General features: G+C 44.3%; 1 protein-coding gene across 11 annotated transcripts in view; it reads right to left on the bottom strand.

Annotated features, from left to right (window-relative positions):
- Window positions 1-17673, bottom strand: part of LOC126248194 (delta(14)-sterol reductase LBR-like) — a 382264-nt gene that overhangs the window by 234952 nt on the left and 129639 nt on the right. For all 11 annotated transcript variants that reach the window (XM_049948977.1, XM_049948978.1, XM_049948976.1 and 8 more), the window contains exons 5-6: window positions 6790-6858; window positions 6292-6360 (exon numbers count right to left, since the gene is read on the bottom strand). In XM_049948977.1, the coding sequence (XP_049804934.1) occupies window positions 6292-6360; window positions 6790-6858 (138 nt within the window). The remainder of the gene's footprint in view (window positions 1-6291; window positions 6361-6789; window positions 6859-17673) is intronic.

The following is a 17673-nucleotide window of genomic DNA, read 5'->3' as shown; positions in this document are numbered from 1 at the left end:
AGACATGGCTTCGCCAAAGCCTGGGGGATGTTTCCAGAATGAGATTTTCACTCTGCAGCGGAGTGTGCGCTGATATGAAACTTCCTGGTAGATTAAAACTGTGTGCCCGACCGAGACTCAAACTCGGGACCTTTGCCTTTCGCAGGCAAGTGCTCTACCATCTGAGCTACTGAAGCATGACTCACGCCCGGTACTCACAGCTTTACTTCTGCCAGTATCTCGTCTCCTACCTTCCAAACTTTACAGAAGCTCTCCTGCGAAACTTGCAGAACTAGCACTCCTGAAAGAAAGGATATTGCGGAGACATGGCTTCGCCACAGCCTGGGGGATGTTTCCACAATGAGATTTTCACTCTGCAGTGGAGTGTGCGCTGATACGAATCTTCCTGGCAGATTAAAACTGTGGTAGAGCACTGGCCCGCGAAAGGCAAAGGTCCCGAGTTCGAGTCTCGGTCGGGCACACAGTTTTAATCTGCCAGGAAGTTTCAAAATAGTCACTCCTTTCAAATCTCCAGGCATGAAACAAAATGAGATCATTAATCATAAAAATAAGAAATCTGTCACTGTGGATTGAAGCATGTTAATGGGGAAGTTGTCAGTGACCTTACAAATATTAACAGAATTGAATATGGATAAAAGTGCTACAAAAATTGGCACACTCACTCCAGCACTCGTGTTGATCCACACAAGCACTCCATATCACATGCCGTAAAACAAAGGAGAAATAGCGGAAGATACTACACATGGGAAGAAAACAGAAGGAAAGAAAAGACTGCAGATCTAAAACAATGGCACAGGGATATGTGACTGGCTGACAATTTACAAAAAACACAGGTGAGCCATTCACCCTCACATTAAGAACATCTCCCTAAAATTTCTGGAAACAAGTTGGAGAAATTACAAACCCTTACAAGCCTCACTACATTTGTTTGAATGTCACTTAAAGTAGAGGGTAGATCTGCAGCAAATCTGCTGCTGCCCTTTGGTCCAAAAATAAAAGAGTGTATTAAAATGTGGCCGACAGTGGTCTGTACGCCACAAGCACCACACATTAGACGGTCGTCACACCGGATCAAAACGTCATGTATAGGAGGACTGTGGCTTATGTGAAGATGACTAAGGAGGATTGCATCCTGTCTTTGTAGCTGAAAGGAAGTATGCCATGGCCACATAGTGGGCTTTACTGTATGCAGCTTATTATCTGTCACTTTCAGCCACTCCTCCTCCCATCAACACGACTCTGTATTGCAACAGCAAGACGATAGTATGCAGGAGGATGGCACACTTAAATAGGAGGAGGAGGACCACGACATGCCTTCTTGGCTGCTACCTCTGCCCTTTCTTTCCCCGCAATACCCATGTGCCATGGTACCCAACAGAAAGAAACCTTCCCTGGCTGAGGAGAGCATCCTGGATATTCTGGACTGCTTTATCTGCTGGGTAAAAGCATTGTAGAGAGTGAAGAGCACTCAGAGAATTGGAACAGACAAGGAATTTAGCACCTGAAGCACATGCCTTCTGCTCCAGTGCCTGGAAGATCGCATATAATTTGCCTCGAAAACGGTAAAGTCTCAAGGCAGTCGGCCCTTGAGGACGCGATCAGGGAAAACAACCAAATTTAAAATTACTCTGTACCTCTGGTGTTACCGTGGTGGCAGGCAGTTAAAATCCCAGAATGGTGTTGTGTGTGTTCCACACCAAGTGACTCCAGCACACACTGCACACAGATCCCAAATGGCATTGTTGCTCGTGGACATTGAAGAAAAGGCATTCCAGAGGTGGATGAACAACAGTAGGGTATGCAGGTGAAGTCATAACTGCAAGAAACTTACAAGAGTGATGCACCATGAGAAACTTCCATCGACGGAGGGTGGCAGTTCCCCAGCCTCAGCATAGAGGCCTGTAAGCACCTGTGGCCAGTCTAATCCCCTCATAATGGATAGCGTCAATAATCTTCAGAAAAGAAGGCCTTACTGACCAATACACTGCACACATCCATAGTCTAGCCATGAATGCACAAAAGCCCTATAACACTGGAGCAGAAGTGCCCTCTGCTCCCCAAGACCTGTGGCTAAAGCACTTTATAATATTCTGGATTCTGGCTTTCAGCTCTCTCAGGTGCAGTAACCACAACAATTTGGAGTATAAAATAAGGTCGAGAAACCTCAATGAGAGTTTAAAATTTAGAATGGTGTCCCTCATCTGCAAGTCAGGTGAATTAAAAATACAACAAGGATGATTAAAATGCACGCGCGCACACACGCACGTGCGCACATACACACATATATATAATCTGAAAACCCATCTTTCCAGCCCACTCCTCTAAATTCCGCACTGTAAGTTGCAACTGACTGGTCACTGTTGCAACAGTGGAGGTGATACAGATAAAGGTAAAAACATACGCAAACAAGTAGCAGTATACAGGACTTCTTATCACAGAAGCGATACTGTTTATGGCTGTGGAAAAGAGGACAATGTCCAAGACACTACCCTGAGGAACACTACTCTGCTGCTCAAAATGATCCAACAGCACGTCACCAACTTGAGACCTAGAAGAGCACTTACACAGGAAGGACCGTATGAAAATGGGGAGGTGGCCATGAGAGCCCCACTGATGGAGTCGCACGAGAATATTGTGTCTCCAAGTAGGGTCATACATCTTACTGATATCAAAGAATATGTCACGACAGTGCTGTTTATGTAGGGTCAGATTGTTGACAATTGACCGAAATCACCGGACTCCACACGATGGTTCACCATTTGCTCCATTCCTACATAGCTCATTAAGGTGAAGATCTGGTAACTACTGGGACACATGCAGTGCTCTCCTGGTTTGAGGAGAGGTATCAGAATTGCCTCTCTCCAAAAGTTGGGAAAGTTGCTTGTCTGCCATATAAAATCAAAACATTCCAGGAGGATTTCCTGTGAAGCTGCGGGCAAATGTTAAAGCACGCAGTACCGGATTTGGTTGTGACCAGGTGCAGAATCAATAGTCTCAGACAGTGCTGATTCCTGCTCCCGTATGGAGAAAGGGCAGTTGTAAGACTCAGAATTGTGGTAGCTGAAGTTCAACTTGCACTTCTCTGCAGTCCCATGGTTGGGACAAAACACTGGATCTTGGCTGGCACAGACAGTAATCACTGCAAAATGCTCTGCCATCATCTGAGCGATGTCTCTGGGCGTTGATTGGAGACGCACCTATTTCAGCACTGCTGCTATCAGTGAAGAAGGGGGATGGTTGATGGAGTCTAGGAATGCTTGCCATGGCCTTTTCTTGGTCTCCTTAATGACACATGGAGCCTCGGCTCTCGCAACCCAAAAGGCTGTGAAGTTGTCTGCTGTTCCTCTCCTTAATGATGCATCGAGCCTTGGCTCTCACAATGTGAAAGGCTGTGAGGTTGTCCGCTGTTGGGATGTACTTAAACTGTCGAAGAGCCGCACGCCTGTCCCAGATTGCTGGGCAGTGCTCACCAGTCCATCAAGGAACAGGTTGCCTCCTAAGATGACCTGAGGACTATGGGATGGATAAGTCAGTATCATCATACATCACACTGTGATGTGGTCCACCTGTTTCTGTTGCAGTGTTCAAATGTAGCTAGCTGAGGGAACAGTAGCCAGATAGTCCTGCTGACAATCCATTTTGGTGGCTTCTGTGCAGGTAATGCTCCAGCCACTAGATGAATGCGGAGTGGGAAGTGTTCACTGAAATGAAGGTTGTCAATGACTTCCCACTGAACAGTCCACTAGGGCTGGAGAATTTAGAGAGAAATCAATAGTTGAAAAAGACCCAGTAGCAGCACAGAAATGAGTGGGCGTACCTGAGTTGAGGACACATAGCTCGTGAGACATCATGAGGCTCTTCAAAACATAACCCTGAAGGCAAATAGAGGTTGAGCCCCTCAAGAAATGATAGGCATTGAAATCTTCCAGTAGAAGAAATGGTCGGGAGAGTTATTCCATACAATCTGTGAGAGCCTCAGAGTCTACTGTATCTTGTGGGCATAAAGTGAGCAAACAGTCATCCTCTGATACATGTGGATTTCAGCTGCAACTACTTGTAGGTCAGTAGCCAGTGGGAGATTAGAGGTCTGATGTGCATTATTGACAAACACAGTGACCCCTCCCTTCTGCCTTCCCCCAGTCAGGTTGTCCTTGTGATTAGAGGGTATACACCTGTAGTACAGGGCCATTAGAAGTTTTAAAATGCATTTCCTGCATACACAAGCACACAGGGCATTCCTGTACCAGGAGTTTCAATTCCTCCAGATCTGTCCTGAACCCATTAGTGTTCTGCTGTAGGATGGGTGCATCTATCATGGGTGTAGCACAATCATCCAAGAATTTTTGTCAGGGAGGGGAGCCCGCAACAGTTGGATGCTCATCCTTGAGGCAAGATGATTGCCCTAGACTGCCATGAAGGTCCATCATCTCTGAAGAAGAGTCGAGAGAGACATCAGAGAGGATGACGTCACATCATTGGACTATGTATTTCCCATCTCCGTCAGTGGGTGCTTCTTCACCTTCAACTTTGACTTCTTTTTCTGAGGAGGATTCGGAGCCACAACTGTGGTAACGGTAGTGGCAGTGCTGGACGATGGGCCAGACAATCTTTGGAGGAGCAAGGACCCATGCAATGTCGGCAACCATAGCCTTTTCTGACGTTCTTGGGGGAGGGACAGGCTTCAATATAACTGCAGCAGCACTAGTGAATTGACAAATGCAGGTACTAATACTGCCAGTAGTAACCTCAATTCATGTAACAGTATTGGCTTTCTGCACTGGCTGTTTAAGAACTCAAGCAAACAAGGTAGTGACTGTTTGGGGCAACATGGCCTTGTACATCTCTTTGGCCTCGCCATAGTAGATGCACTTCATAGTCTTAAGCTTTTGTATCTTTTGTTCTTCAAGATACATGCTGCAGTCACGACTCCAGCCAGGCTGAATCCCAGTGCAATTCACAGACTTCAAAGGAGGTGAACAAGTGACTCCTTCACGGGCAACCTTACCAAATTTGTCACAATTGGTATCTTCACAACACTCAAGAGTAGTATCACCACACCACTGGTATTTAAAAGAGCGCATTGGGTTTGGGACATAAGGCCTCACGCTTAGGTAAACAAAACCTGCCTTAATGTGCTCAAGAAGTTTCGTGCTACTGAATGTCAGGATAAAAGAGTTGGATTTCCGAAGATCCCCCTCTACCCTCTTCACAAAGTTTTGCACGCATGTCAATTATACCTTCTGGAGCCCACTCATCGTTCAATTCCTCCTTGGGAACGTCCACCAGATCACTGCATGTCCTGACACGTTTGCTGTAATTCAAGGTGGTGTGTATGTCAGTTTAAATAGCATGTTCCCGAAGGCATTGAGCTTTCTCCAGGATCTTAACTTGTTGGGAACTAGAAGTTTCTACCAGCAGTGACCAATAACACAATTGCTTGACTAATTTTAAAGTGCTAGTAATGCCTTCTAAGCGTTTATGAATATAGAAAGGCAAAACTTTCTTGAAGCTATCCTCTTTCCTTTCCAGTATTAAAGACATTCCCCAGAGGTTGCCCACTAATGACTGTTTCACATCAACAGCCATGCATCTCATCAGCATGCAGCACGTCTTGAGATTGGAGGTTTTTTATAGAGGTTTTGACCATCCTCACAATCTGGACGGTCAAGCTAAGATCCCCATTCCCTGTCACACACAATATTCCACCGTCACGCCACATGGTGGTCACTGAAGCATGCCCAGAGATTACGGTGAAAAGAGGACTGGCGGTACTTACCATTCCCCAGGGTGGCCAAGCCTGTATCCAGCAAATGAATGCTGGGCCCTTGAGGACGAAGGTTTATATAGTAGAAACTGGCGAAGTGCAGCAGCAGGAAGGACAGGTTTCTGGTTATGTGAGTACTGGGATCTCAAAACAAAACCAGATACATGTAATGCAGAAGTAGGCCTCACAATGAACAAGAAAATATGAATCCAGATAAACTACCATGAATCACATAGTAAATTCGTTGCCGCTGCCAAGATTGACACAAAACCAAGACCAATGACAGAAAAAGTATATATGCCTACCAACTAAAAATGTATCCGAGATATTGAAAGAGTATATGATGAAAAACGAGATTTTATTCAGTCTGCTAAGAGAAATGCGATGGCTTGACTACTACAATCCTAATAATGAAATTGCAGAAATCATGACTGGGTTTATAAGCAATAGACGCAAGTAGCAACTACCCAGTCCACTTGCAAAGTGACAGTTACAGACCATTAAATAATATCAGGTACACAACTTACTTTGTGTCAGATTTTCAATCTCTTTCGGCACACTTTTTTCACGCGATGATGGGTTGACATCTGCAGCACCTGTGGATTTGTAGCGAACTTAGAAACTCTGCAAAAAACTGTTGAAAGCAGTCTATCTAAATACAATACAAACATACACTTACACATTAAAAACAATAAGCCAACAGTAGAAAGTTGGAACACACACACATACTACATGGGAAAAGGAATGGAGAAGAATCTAGTAATACAGTGAAGGAAGGGGCTGAAAAAGAGTCCCAATATAGACTGCATGAGGGAGGAATGCATACCAGCAATAGTGAGGGATGGGAATAAGTAGGGCTGGGAGGATACACGCCTGGGGAGAGGGGGAGGGAGGAGGGGGGGGGGGGGGGAATGACTGCAGAATTATGACTAGGTCAACAAACAATAGATGTAATTAGTAACTACCCAGTCGGCTTGCAAAGCCATAGTTACAGACCATCAAATAACTTCAGATATACAACTTACTTTGTGTCGGATTTTCAATCTCTTTTGACACACTTTTTTCGCGCAAAGATGGCTGGACATCTGCAGCACCTGTGGATTTGTAACACACTTAGAAACTCTGCAAAAAAACTGTTGAAAGCAATCTATCTAAAGACAATACAAACATACACTTACATATTGAAAAGAACATAATAAACCAACAGTAGAAGGTTGGAACAAAACCATACTATACATGGGAAAGGAATGGAGAAGGCTCTAATGATATAGTGAAGGAAGGGGCTGGAAAAGAGTCCCAATATGGACAGCATGAGGGAGGAAAACATACCAGCAATGGTAAGGGATGGGAATAAGTAGGGCTGGGAGGATACATGAGGATACATGCGCGCGCGCCCACACACACACACACACACACACACACACACACACACACACACACAGAGAGAGAGAGAGAGAGAGAGAGAGAGAGAGAGAGAGAGAGAGAGAGAGAGATGGGGGGAGGGGGTATTTTGGAGATAGGAGTGAGTGAGGAAAAATGTGTATGTGTGGGGGGGGGGGGGGGGGGGAATAAGCCAGGTAGGTGTCGGCCAATTCCAGGGAACCTGGTGTAGGGTAGAATGGATCAGCCATTTTCTTGCAGGGTGGGGGTGGGGGGAGGACTGAGAGAATGGAAGGGGCAATTTGGGGGGGGGGGGGGAGGTAATCAGGTGAGATGTCTTGAGCAAGGGAAATGGGGTTGGGGGGGCCGAGTCAAAGAGATGGGAAGTTCAAATTGCAATTATTGTAAAAACATACACTGTTTTCATAATTTCAGTATTGACTCACACACACAAGCTTGTGACCATCACCGAATTTCATCAACCGTTTCAGCGTGAAATAAACCCAACAAACCATTGCTCGTAACACTGTGGCATGGCTTGTGTGAGCCACTTACATACTTACACATACAGCAGGTTCAACCATTTCGGCGGGCATTCCATGGAGAGATTCTTTATATTGTCAGCAACTTTCTTGGTGGTTGCGGGAACAACAGTCTTTATGACTAACAGACTTGGCCTTCTTAACAGTAGCCAACAGCTGTTTTATTTCCTGGGGACAAGCAGCTCTACTATACAGTTTGTTCTGGCGTAACCATAAGCGCTGGAACGAAGACAAAGAACGGAAGACCAGAGAAGGCGCTGAAACGATGTCAGCCAATGGTGTGCAGATTAGGACTGCACCACAACAGGAGCACCCTTGAGCCGAAGTGGATGTAAGCGCCCCTCCTGCCAGCCTTGGCTGCTCAGATCGGCTCTCTATATGGGCATTAGTGGACAGTATAGACACAGTTGTAGACCGGCACTCCCAGATCAGTTATCAGTGTTGTGTGTCAACTTGCAGGAAACTTTTGTATAGCAAGAACTTGGACTTATGTTGTATGTCGCCCACTGTTTGTGACACCTTTGTAAATACAAGTTGAGTATTGTCAATTTGCTTCATAGAAATAAAACTTCTAATGTTATTTGCCTGGATTATTGTATAGCATTCTGTGAACACAGCATTCCTTAGGCACCCTCTATACGAGATGAGTGGACAAGACTCAACATCTTGCAACAAGTCTTCAAGCAAGCTATGTGCCAACAGCCACAGAAATATGTATGTTTTTTGTGCTGGCGCCTTCATTTTCCCGTCTTTACTTTGCAGGGGCACATATTGCTCTAACAGCTTCTTGTCGTTTTTGCTGATCAGTGTTTTCAGGTGGGTGCTGTAGAAAATTTCTTTGATTTTGAAATTATTTAGATTGCTTGCCTTGTAATTTTTTACATTTGTGTCTTCGAATATGCCCACCAAACCTGTCCCACCCCCTGCTGAAGCGCCACAGCCGCAAGCATTAGATGCCACACAGTTAATGCAGATGTTTCAGTTTCAGACGCAGCAGATTCCTGCACTACTCAACACGGTGCAGCAACTACTGGCCAAGGCTGCACGCCCGACAGAAGCACCGCCTACTGCAGTTGCTACACCACCTTTTCGACAGTTTCATGACCAAGAAGAGAATGGCTCGAGTGGTTATCACAGTTAGAGGCACATTTACTTGTCCACAATGTTGCAAGTACTGTGAAACTTCCCTATCTATTAACGGTAGGAAGATCAGTGTTCAGATTTATCCAGAAGTTATATCCTAACACCACTCCAAGTGAACTGTCTTATGACCAAGTAGTACAGTCCCCAACTAACTATTACGACCAACAAGTGAATATGGTAGCAGCTAGGTACCAATTCTTTAATTGCAAAAAATGGTCAGAACAAACTTATTGCGAGTGGGTAACAGATTTGCAGGGTACAACAAGGAAATGTAAATTCAGATGTGCTTGCAGTGCTTTATATTCAGATGTTATGTTGCGTGATGCGATCGTGTACAATGTACCCGATGTCAAACTCAGAGAACCAATTTTAAAACAGTCCGAACCATCATTTCAGCAGGTTATGCAAACACTAGATCAGTACGATTCCGAAGTCTTGTCGGCTCATACATTTGAGCAGCCAAATATTTGCCAGGTTGAGTCCATAGTTGCGATAGCCCCATTCCACACTGGCAGCAAGCACTAGCCACGCCGAGTAAACAACCTTCCACGTCGCATAAGCAGTTCACTACACAGGCAAACAGAATAAAGTCTTGCCCTAGGTGTTATTCACAGCACAAACACCAAGACTGCCCCTCCCAACAAGCTCAGTGTTCCACACCCGCCATTTTCCTACGATATTTGGAACAGCTGACTGATCAATTGCCGAACATTTCAAACTATTTGGACGATATTGCCATAGCAGGTCGTACACCTGAAGAACATATTGCAAATTTATGTGCTTTATTTTGTGTGTTATCTGGATCAGGACTAAAGTGTAGACTGGACAAGTGCTATTTTTTGTTAAACCTGAACTGCAGTATCTTGGTCATCTCATAAACAGCGAAGACGTACATCCTCTTCAGTCGCATTTGTCAGCCATGCGAGATTTGCCAGTTCCTCACAATTTCACAAAATTGCTATCAGTTTTAGGAAAAATGAAATATTATATTTGGTTCATACCAAATGCTGCACAAATCGCAGCTCCATTGCATCGCTTGCGTCACAAGAATGTCCCTTTTGTTTGGATAGATGAGTGCCACGTAACTTTTCAAAAACTTAAAGATGCATTGCTCAGTGATCACTGCTTAGTTCACTTTGATCCTGAAAAACTAGTTGTATTGCAAGTTGACGCTTCCTCTTACAGAATTGGTGCAGTGCATTCGCACAGAATTGGTGATAAAGACAGGCCTATTACTGTTGCATCAGAACTGTTGTTCAAAGCTCAGTGTAACTTTTCACAAATTGAAAAAGAGGCATTGGCTATTGTGTACGGCGTCACCAAATTTCACCACTATTTGTATGGCAGAAAATTCTACTCAGCAATGGGTCACAAGCCTTTGCAGTCATTGTTTCATCCGACGAAACCCGTTCCTGTACAAACTGCCCAAAAATTGCAAAGATGGGTTTTGTTGTTGTTTCAATACCAATACGAGAGTGTGTATCGTTCGACAGCTCAACATGGTAACGCAGACGCACTTTCACGTCTTCCGATTGGCCCTGATACAGACTTCGACGCTTCTGCTGCATCTTGTTGTCACATTGATGCCCAGGATTCTGAATTGCTTCAGTCCCTTCTGCTGAACTATAAGAAAATTGCACAGCCTACGGCAGCTGATTCAGATTTGAACATTTTGCTCAATTATATTCGCACATCTTGACCTCGTTCCTTGCATTGCATAAAGTGTGCCGATATTTTGCACGTCGGCATAGCCTCACTATACAGAAAGGTGTGATTTTCGTTCAAAATGACAATGGACAGTCATGTGTGTTGATCCCTAAAGCTTTGCAATAAGAAGTGTTGCAGTTACTTCACCAAGGACACTGGGGGATTGTTTGTATGAAACAGCACATTGATACTGTACTTGGCAGGGTATGGACGCCCAAATAGAACAGGTGATGTCACAGTGTCACACATGTGCACAAAAATTATCTGCTTGGCCTAAGTTGCAATCGCCATGGCAACGTGGGCACACAGACTTTGTGGGACATTTTTGGAACACCTGTTGGTTGATTGTGGTTGACTCATATAGCAAGTTTCCTTTTGCTGTGCCAATGAACTCGACAACGTGACGTAGCACAATTCAGGTGTTGTCATCGCTTTTTTGCCTAGAAGGTTTAGCTGAAGTAACAGTGTCAGACAACGGACCTCAGTTCACGTCACTAGTGTTTGAATCATTCTGTGAATGCAATGGCATACAGCATTAACTAGTGCACCGTTCCATCCACAAACAGTGAAGCGGAACGTTTTGTCTGAACATTCAAGCAGCAGATGGCCAAATTTCACTCCATACACACCAGGGATCAAACACTGCAACTGTTTCTCACCTCATATTGTTCGCACACACAAGATGGACCATTGCCAGTGGAATTGCTTAGCGGTCGCCGCCATCAAATGCTGCTCCACCTTCCTCAGCATCTGTCACTGAAGGAAGGCCGCAACGATCACTTTCTGCCACACGACATTGTCTTTTACAGGGTTCTTAGCAGCAGCAGAGGGTGGACGCGAGGCAAGATATTATGTCGACTTTACACTTGCATGTACACTATGTGATCAAAAGTATCTGGACACCTGGCTAAAAATGACTAACAAGTTCATGGCACCCTCCACCAGTAATGCTGGAATTCAATATGGTGTTGGCCCACGCTTAGCCTTCGTGACAGCTTCCACTCTCACAGGCATCTCTTCAATCAGGTGCTGGAAGGTTTTTTGGGGAATGGCAGCCCATTTTTCACAGAGTGCTGCACTGAGGAAAGGTATCAATGTAGGTCGGTGAGGCCTGGCACAAACTCAGCATTCCAAAACATCCCAAAGGGGTTCTATAGGATTCAGGTCAGGACTCTGTGCAGGCCAGTCCATTACAGGGATGCCATTGTTGTGTAACCACTCCACCACAGGCCGTGCATTATGAACAGGTGCTCGATCATGTTGAAAGATGCAATCACCATCACAGAACTGCACAGCAGGACGCAAGAAAATGCTTAAAACATCAACTTAGGCCTGCACTGCGATGGTGCCATGCAAAAACAAAGGTTGCAAGCCCCTTTCATGAGAAAAACGACCACACCATAACACCACAGCCTCCAAATTTTACAGTTGGCACTAAACATGGTTGCAGATGACGTTCACCAGGCATTCACCATACCCACACCATGCCATCGGATCACCACATTGTGTACCGTGAATCGTCACTCCACACAATGTTTTTCCACTGTTCGATCATCCAACGTTTACACTCCTTACACCAAGCATTGTGTTGTTTGGTATTTACTGGCGAGATGTGTGGCATATGAGTAACCGCTCGACCATGAAACCCAAGTTTTCTCACCTCCTGCCTAACTATCATAGTACTTGCAGTGAATCCTGATTCAGTTTGGAATTCCTGTGTGATAGTCTGGATAGATGTCTGCCTATTACACATTAAGACCCTCTGCAACTGTCGACGGTCTCCTATCAGTCAACACATGAGGTCGTCCTGTATGCTATTGTGCAGTAAGTGTCCCTTCACGTTTCCACTTCACTATCACATCGGAAACAATGGACCTACAGATGTTTAGGAGTGTGGAAATCTCACGTACAGTCATATGACACAAGTGACACCCACCAACCACCTGACCACGTTCGAAGTCCGTGAGTTCCACGGAACGCCCCATTCTGCTCTCTCACAATGCCTAATGACTACTGAGGTCACTGATATGTAGTGCCTGGCAGTAGGTGGCAGCACAATGGACCTAATATGAAGAACGTATGTTTTTGGGGGTGTCCGGGTACTTTTGATCACATAGTGTATCGCCTTTCAGGCCCCGATGGCTTGCACCACCACTATCAGATTCAACTTTGCCTCTGTCGTGTACACAATGATCTTTCAGTCTCTCTTCCCCCAGATTCATGGGTCCAGAGGACAGCGCAGCCACAGCGGCTGTCAGAGGGTGTCAACAAGACACCACAGGACGACCCCATGGAGATGGAGATGGAGCCTTCACCTTCTCCGTCTCCTCTCGTCCTACCAATGGAGCTGAAACCGCCAACACATCAGCAGTTGCCGCCTTATTCATCTGGTTTATGGCAGCAGGAGGTGGACGCATACCCTACTGGTTGTTTTCCACGGGATGATTCCACCAGAGCACAGGCCAGATGGCGAGGTACGGCCAGAAGCTTGATGTCCCCTGCAGCCACGGCTTCCTGCCTGACATTGCGCCCGCAAGCCTGCATCCCCTGCCATGGTCACATTCCCTATATGATGGTCTATCGCTTCGGGAGGGGTGGGAGGGTGGTTGGGGGGGGGGGTGTTCCAGCATAACCATAAGTGCCGGAATGAAGACAAAAAAACAGAAGAACAGAGAAGGCTTTGAAACGACATCGGCCACTGGTGCACAGAATAGGACTCCACCACGACAGGAGTGCCCTCGAGCCGAAGTGAATATAAGCGCTCCTGCCAGCCTCGTCTGCTCAGATCAGCTCTGCATACGGACATCAGTGGACGGTATAGACACAGTTGTAGACCGGCACTCACAGATCAGTTACCAGTGACGTGTCAACTTGCAGGAACATTGTATATAGCAAGAGCTCTGACTTATGTTGCATGTCACCCAATGTTTGTGACACCTTTGTAAATACAAGTTAAGTATTGTCAATTTGCTTTATAGAAATAAAACTACTAATGTTATTTGCTTGAACTCTTGTATAGCATTCCGAGAAGGCTGCATTCCTTAGGCACCCTCTATACAAGACGAGTGGGCAAGACCAAACACAGTTTCATTAACATTGCATCCTCTTGGGTAAAAAGCAAATCTGGCATTGTACTGACTGAAGCATGTTAAATCACTTTAATTGGGTAGGTAGGTTTGAGAACTTGGAAAAAATAAATGTATATGTTGAAGATCGAGATAGTGGGAATTAGCAAAGTGTGGCGGCATGATGAACAGTGTTTCTGGTTAGCCGAGTACAGGGGTATCAACACAAAATCAGATGGATGTAATGCAGAAGTAGGCTTAGTTGTTGTTGTTGTTGTGGTCTTCAGTCCTGAGACTGGTTTGATGCAACTCTCCATGCTACTCTATCCTGTGCAAGCTGCTTCATCTCCCAGTACCTACTGCAACCTACATCCTTCTGAATCTGCTTGGTGTATTCATCTCTTGGTCTCCCTCTACTTTTTTTACCCTCCACGCTGCCCTCCAACGCTAAATTGATGATCCCTTGATGCCTCAGAACATGTCCTACCAATCGATCCCTTCTTCTTGTCAAGTTGTGCCACAAAATTCTGTTCTCCCCAATCCTGTTCAATACCCCCTCAATAGTTCTGTGATCTACCCATCTAATCTTCAGCATTCTTCTGTATCACCACATTTTGAAAGCTTCTGTTCTCTTCTTGTCCAAACTATTTATCGTCCATGTTTCACTTCCATACATGGCTACACTCCATACAAATACTTTCAGAAACGACTTCCTGACACTTAAATCTATACCCAATGTTAACAAACTTCTCTTCTTCAGAAACGCTTTCCTTGCCATTGCCAGTCTACATTTTATATCCTCTCTACTTCGACCATCATCAGTTGTTTTGCTCCCCAAATAGCAAAACTCATTTACTACTTTAAGTGTCTCATTTCCTAATCTAATACCCTCAGCATCTGCCGACTTAATTAGACTACATTCCATTATCCTCGTTTTGCTTTTGTTGATGTTCACCTTATATCCACCTTTCAAGATGCTATCCATTCCGTTCAACTGCTCTTCCAAGTCCTTTGCTGTCTCTGACAGAATTCAAATGTCATCGGCGAACCTCAAGGTTTTTATTTCTTCTCCATGGATTTTAATACCTACTTTGAATTTTTCTTTTGTTTCCATCACTGCTTGCTCAATATACAGATTGAATAACATCGGGGAGAGGCTACAACCCTGTCTCACTCCCTTCCCAACCACTGCTTCCCTTTCATGCCCCTCAACTTTTATAACTGTCATTTGGTTTCTGTACAAACTGTAAATAGCCTTTCGTTCCCTGTATTTTACCCCTGCCACCTTCAGAATCTGAGAGAGAGTATTCCAGTCAACATTGTCAAAAGCTTTCTCTAAGTCTACAAATGCTAGAAACGTAGGTTTGCCTTTCCTTAATCTTTCTTCTAAGATAAGTCGTAGGGTCAGTATTGCCTCACGTGTTCCAATATTTCTCCGGAATCCAAACTGATCTTCCCCAAGGTCGGCTTCCACTAGTTTTTCCATTCATCTGTAAAGAATTCGCGTTAGTATTTTGCAGCTGTGACTTATTAAACTGATAGTTCGGTAATTTTCATATCTGTCAACACCTGCTTTCTTTGGGATTGGAATTATTATATTTTTCTTGAAGTCTGAGGGTATTTTGCCTGTCTCATACATCTTGCTCACCAGATGGTAGAGTTTTGTGAGGACTAGCTCTCCCAAGGCTGTCAGTATTTCAAATGGAATGTTACCTACACCTGGGGCCTTGTTTTGACTCACCTGGGGCCTTGTTTTGACTCAGGTCTTTCAGTGCTCTGTCAAACTCTTCACACAATATCGTATCTCCCATTTAATCTTCATCTACATCCTCTTCCATTTCCATAATATTGTCCTAAAGTACATCGCCCTTGTATAGACCCTCTATATACTCCTTCCACCTTTCTGCTTTCCCTTCTTTGCTTAGAACTGGGTTTCCATCTGAGCTCTTGATATTCATACAAGTGGTTCTCTTTTCTCCAAAGGTCTCTTTAATTTTCCTGTAGGCAGTATCTATCTTGCCCCTAGTGAGAAAAGCCTCAACATCCTTACATTTGTCCACTAGCCATCCCTGCTTAGCCATTTTGCACATCCTGTCGATCTCATTTTTGAGATGTTTGTATTCCTTTTTGCCTGCTTCATTTACTGCATTTTTATATTTTCTCCTTTCATCAATTAAATTCAATACTTCTTCTGTTACCCAAGGATTTCTACTAGCCCTCGTCTTTTTACCTACTTGATCCTCTGCTGCCTTCACTACTTCATCCCTCAAAGCTACCCATTCTTCTTCTACTGTATTTCTTTCCCCCATTCCTGTCAATTGTTCCCTTATGCTCTCCCTGAAACTCTGTACAACCTCTGGTTTAGTCAGTTTATCCAGGTCCCATCTCCTTAAATTCCCACCTTTTTGCAGTTTCTTCAGTTAGGCTTAGTTATGAATAAGAAAATAAGAATCCATGTGAAATACTATGAATCATGTAGTAAATCCATTATACAGCCAGGACAGACTCAGAGCCAAGAAGAAAAACAGTAGTAAAAGTATATATGCCTGCTAACTACATCTGGATCAGAATAATGAAGTGATTGACAGCTAATTGTTTACCATATCAAAAACCAATCAGATAATTAGCTTGGTCACAACATCTATACTGTTGGCCATTGTCATTTTACATTGGTATATGAGATGCCAGTTGACTTGAGTCAAGTTGCAGACGTTCTGACGAGTAACGCAACGAATATCAGGTAACGCAACAACTCGAATAACTTTCAGTGTTTTCATTATTCCTCTCTGCAGCATTTTTATTACGTGCAGCAGAATGTCCTACACTCATTGCGAAAGCGCACAGGAAAGTGGGGAGAATATTACCACCATACTAAGAAAATTCAATACCACACATTAACAGGTAGTATTCAGAATGGAAATGCCTAATTCTTGATGCAGCAGTCATACTGTTTGCACAGAAAAATGTGAAGTGACAACATACCCCACTGCCATACTAGACTGTCAATCAGTATGTTGTTATGATCAACATAGCAGCAGATGACTAAGAGACTGAAAGAATACATGATGAGAAAAAAAATGATATTGAGTCTGTTGTGAGAGATGGTATGGCTTAACCAGTATGATCTTGGTAATAGAAGTGTAGGAATTATGACTAGGTTTAAAAACAATAGATGCAATCAGCTACCACCTGGGGCACATGGAAAGTGATAGTTACAGACCACTAAATAACTTCAGTTATACAACATACTTCGTGTCACATCTTCTGTTTCTTTTGACACACTAACTGATCTTCCACACAAAGATGGTTGGACATCTGCAGTACCTGTCGATTTGTGGCAAACTTAGAAACTCTGCAAAACAGTGTTGAAAACAGTCTACCTAAATAAAAACAATACACACATAGATCTAAATATTAAAAACAATATAATACACACACAGTAGAATGATTGAAGGAGAAGGAACACACACTATATGGAAAAGGAGTGGAGAAGAAATTAATGATACTGGGAGGGAAGCAAGCTGGACAAGAGCTCCAATATGGTTGACAAGATGGCAGAATGCATGCCTGCAAAATGCAAGGGGAAGTAATGAATTGGTTGAATCATACATGCCTGGCCTGGCAGGGAAAGGGTGTGTGGGCAGAGGAAACAGTGTGTAGGAAAACTGAAGGTGATGTTGGGGTGACCCATGTAGACAGGGTTGTGGGGTTTATTTCTGAGAAAGCTGGGGGCAGGCACCAAGTGAGCTGATGAAATCGACAGGGGGGGGGGGGGGGGGGTGTAAAATGCGGAGTGGGTCAGCATGAATCAGAGCAATAGGGTGGACAGTCTGAGCCAGGCAAATGGAATCAGTGAACCACCCAAGGTGGGCAAAGGGATAGTTCATTTCGAGGCAGGAAAACGGGGCACAGCTGAAGCCACGAAAATGGGAAGAAGGAATGAAACCGTGAAAATATAACCAATTGTTATACTTCTCATTTTACTATTAAATATTCTATATATTAATTCATCATAATTATTATTTCAGACATACCTACCTAAAATGCTCTACCAAGGGCTAGGTACGTGACT

Source organism: Schistocerca nitens, chromosome 3 (genome assembly GCF_023898315.1).
Source record: "Schistocerca nitens isolate TAMUIC-IGC-003100 chromosome 3, iqSchNite1.1, whole genome shotgun sequence".
In the NCBI taxonomy this organism is placed as follows: Eukaryota; Metazoa; Arthropoda; class Insecta; order Orthoptera; family Acrididae; genus Schistocerca; species Schistocerca nitens.
Note: the sequence above shows the minus strand (reverse complement) of the source record. Positions and strands in the feature narration are given on the sequence as shown.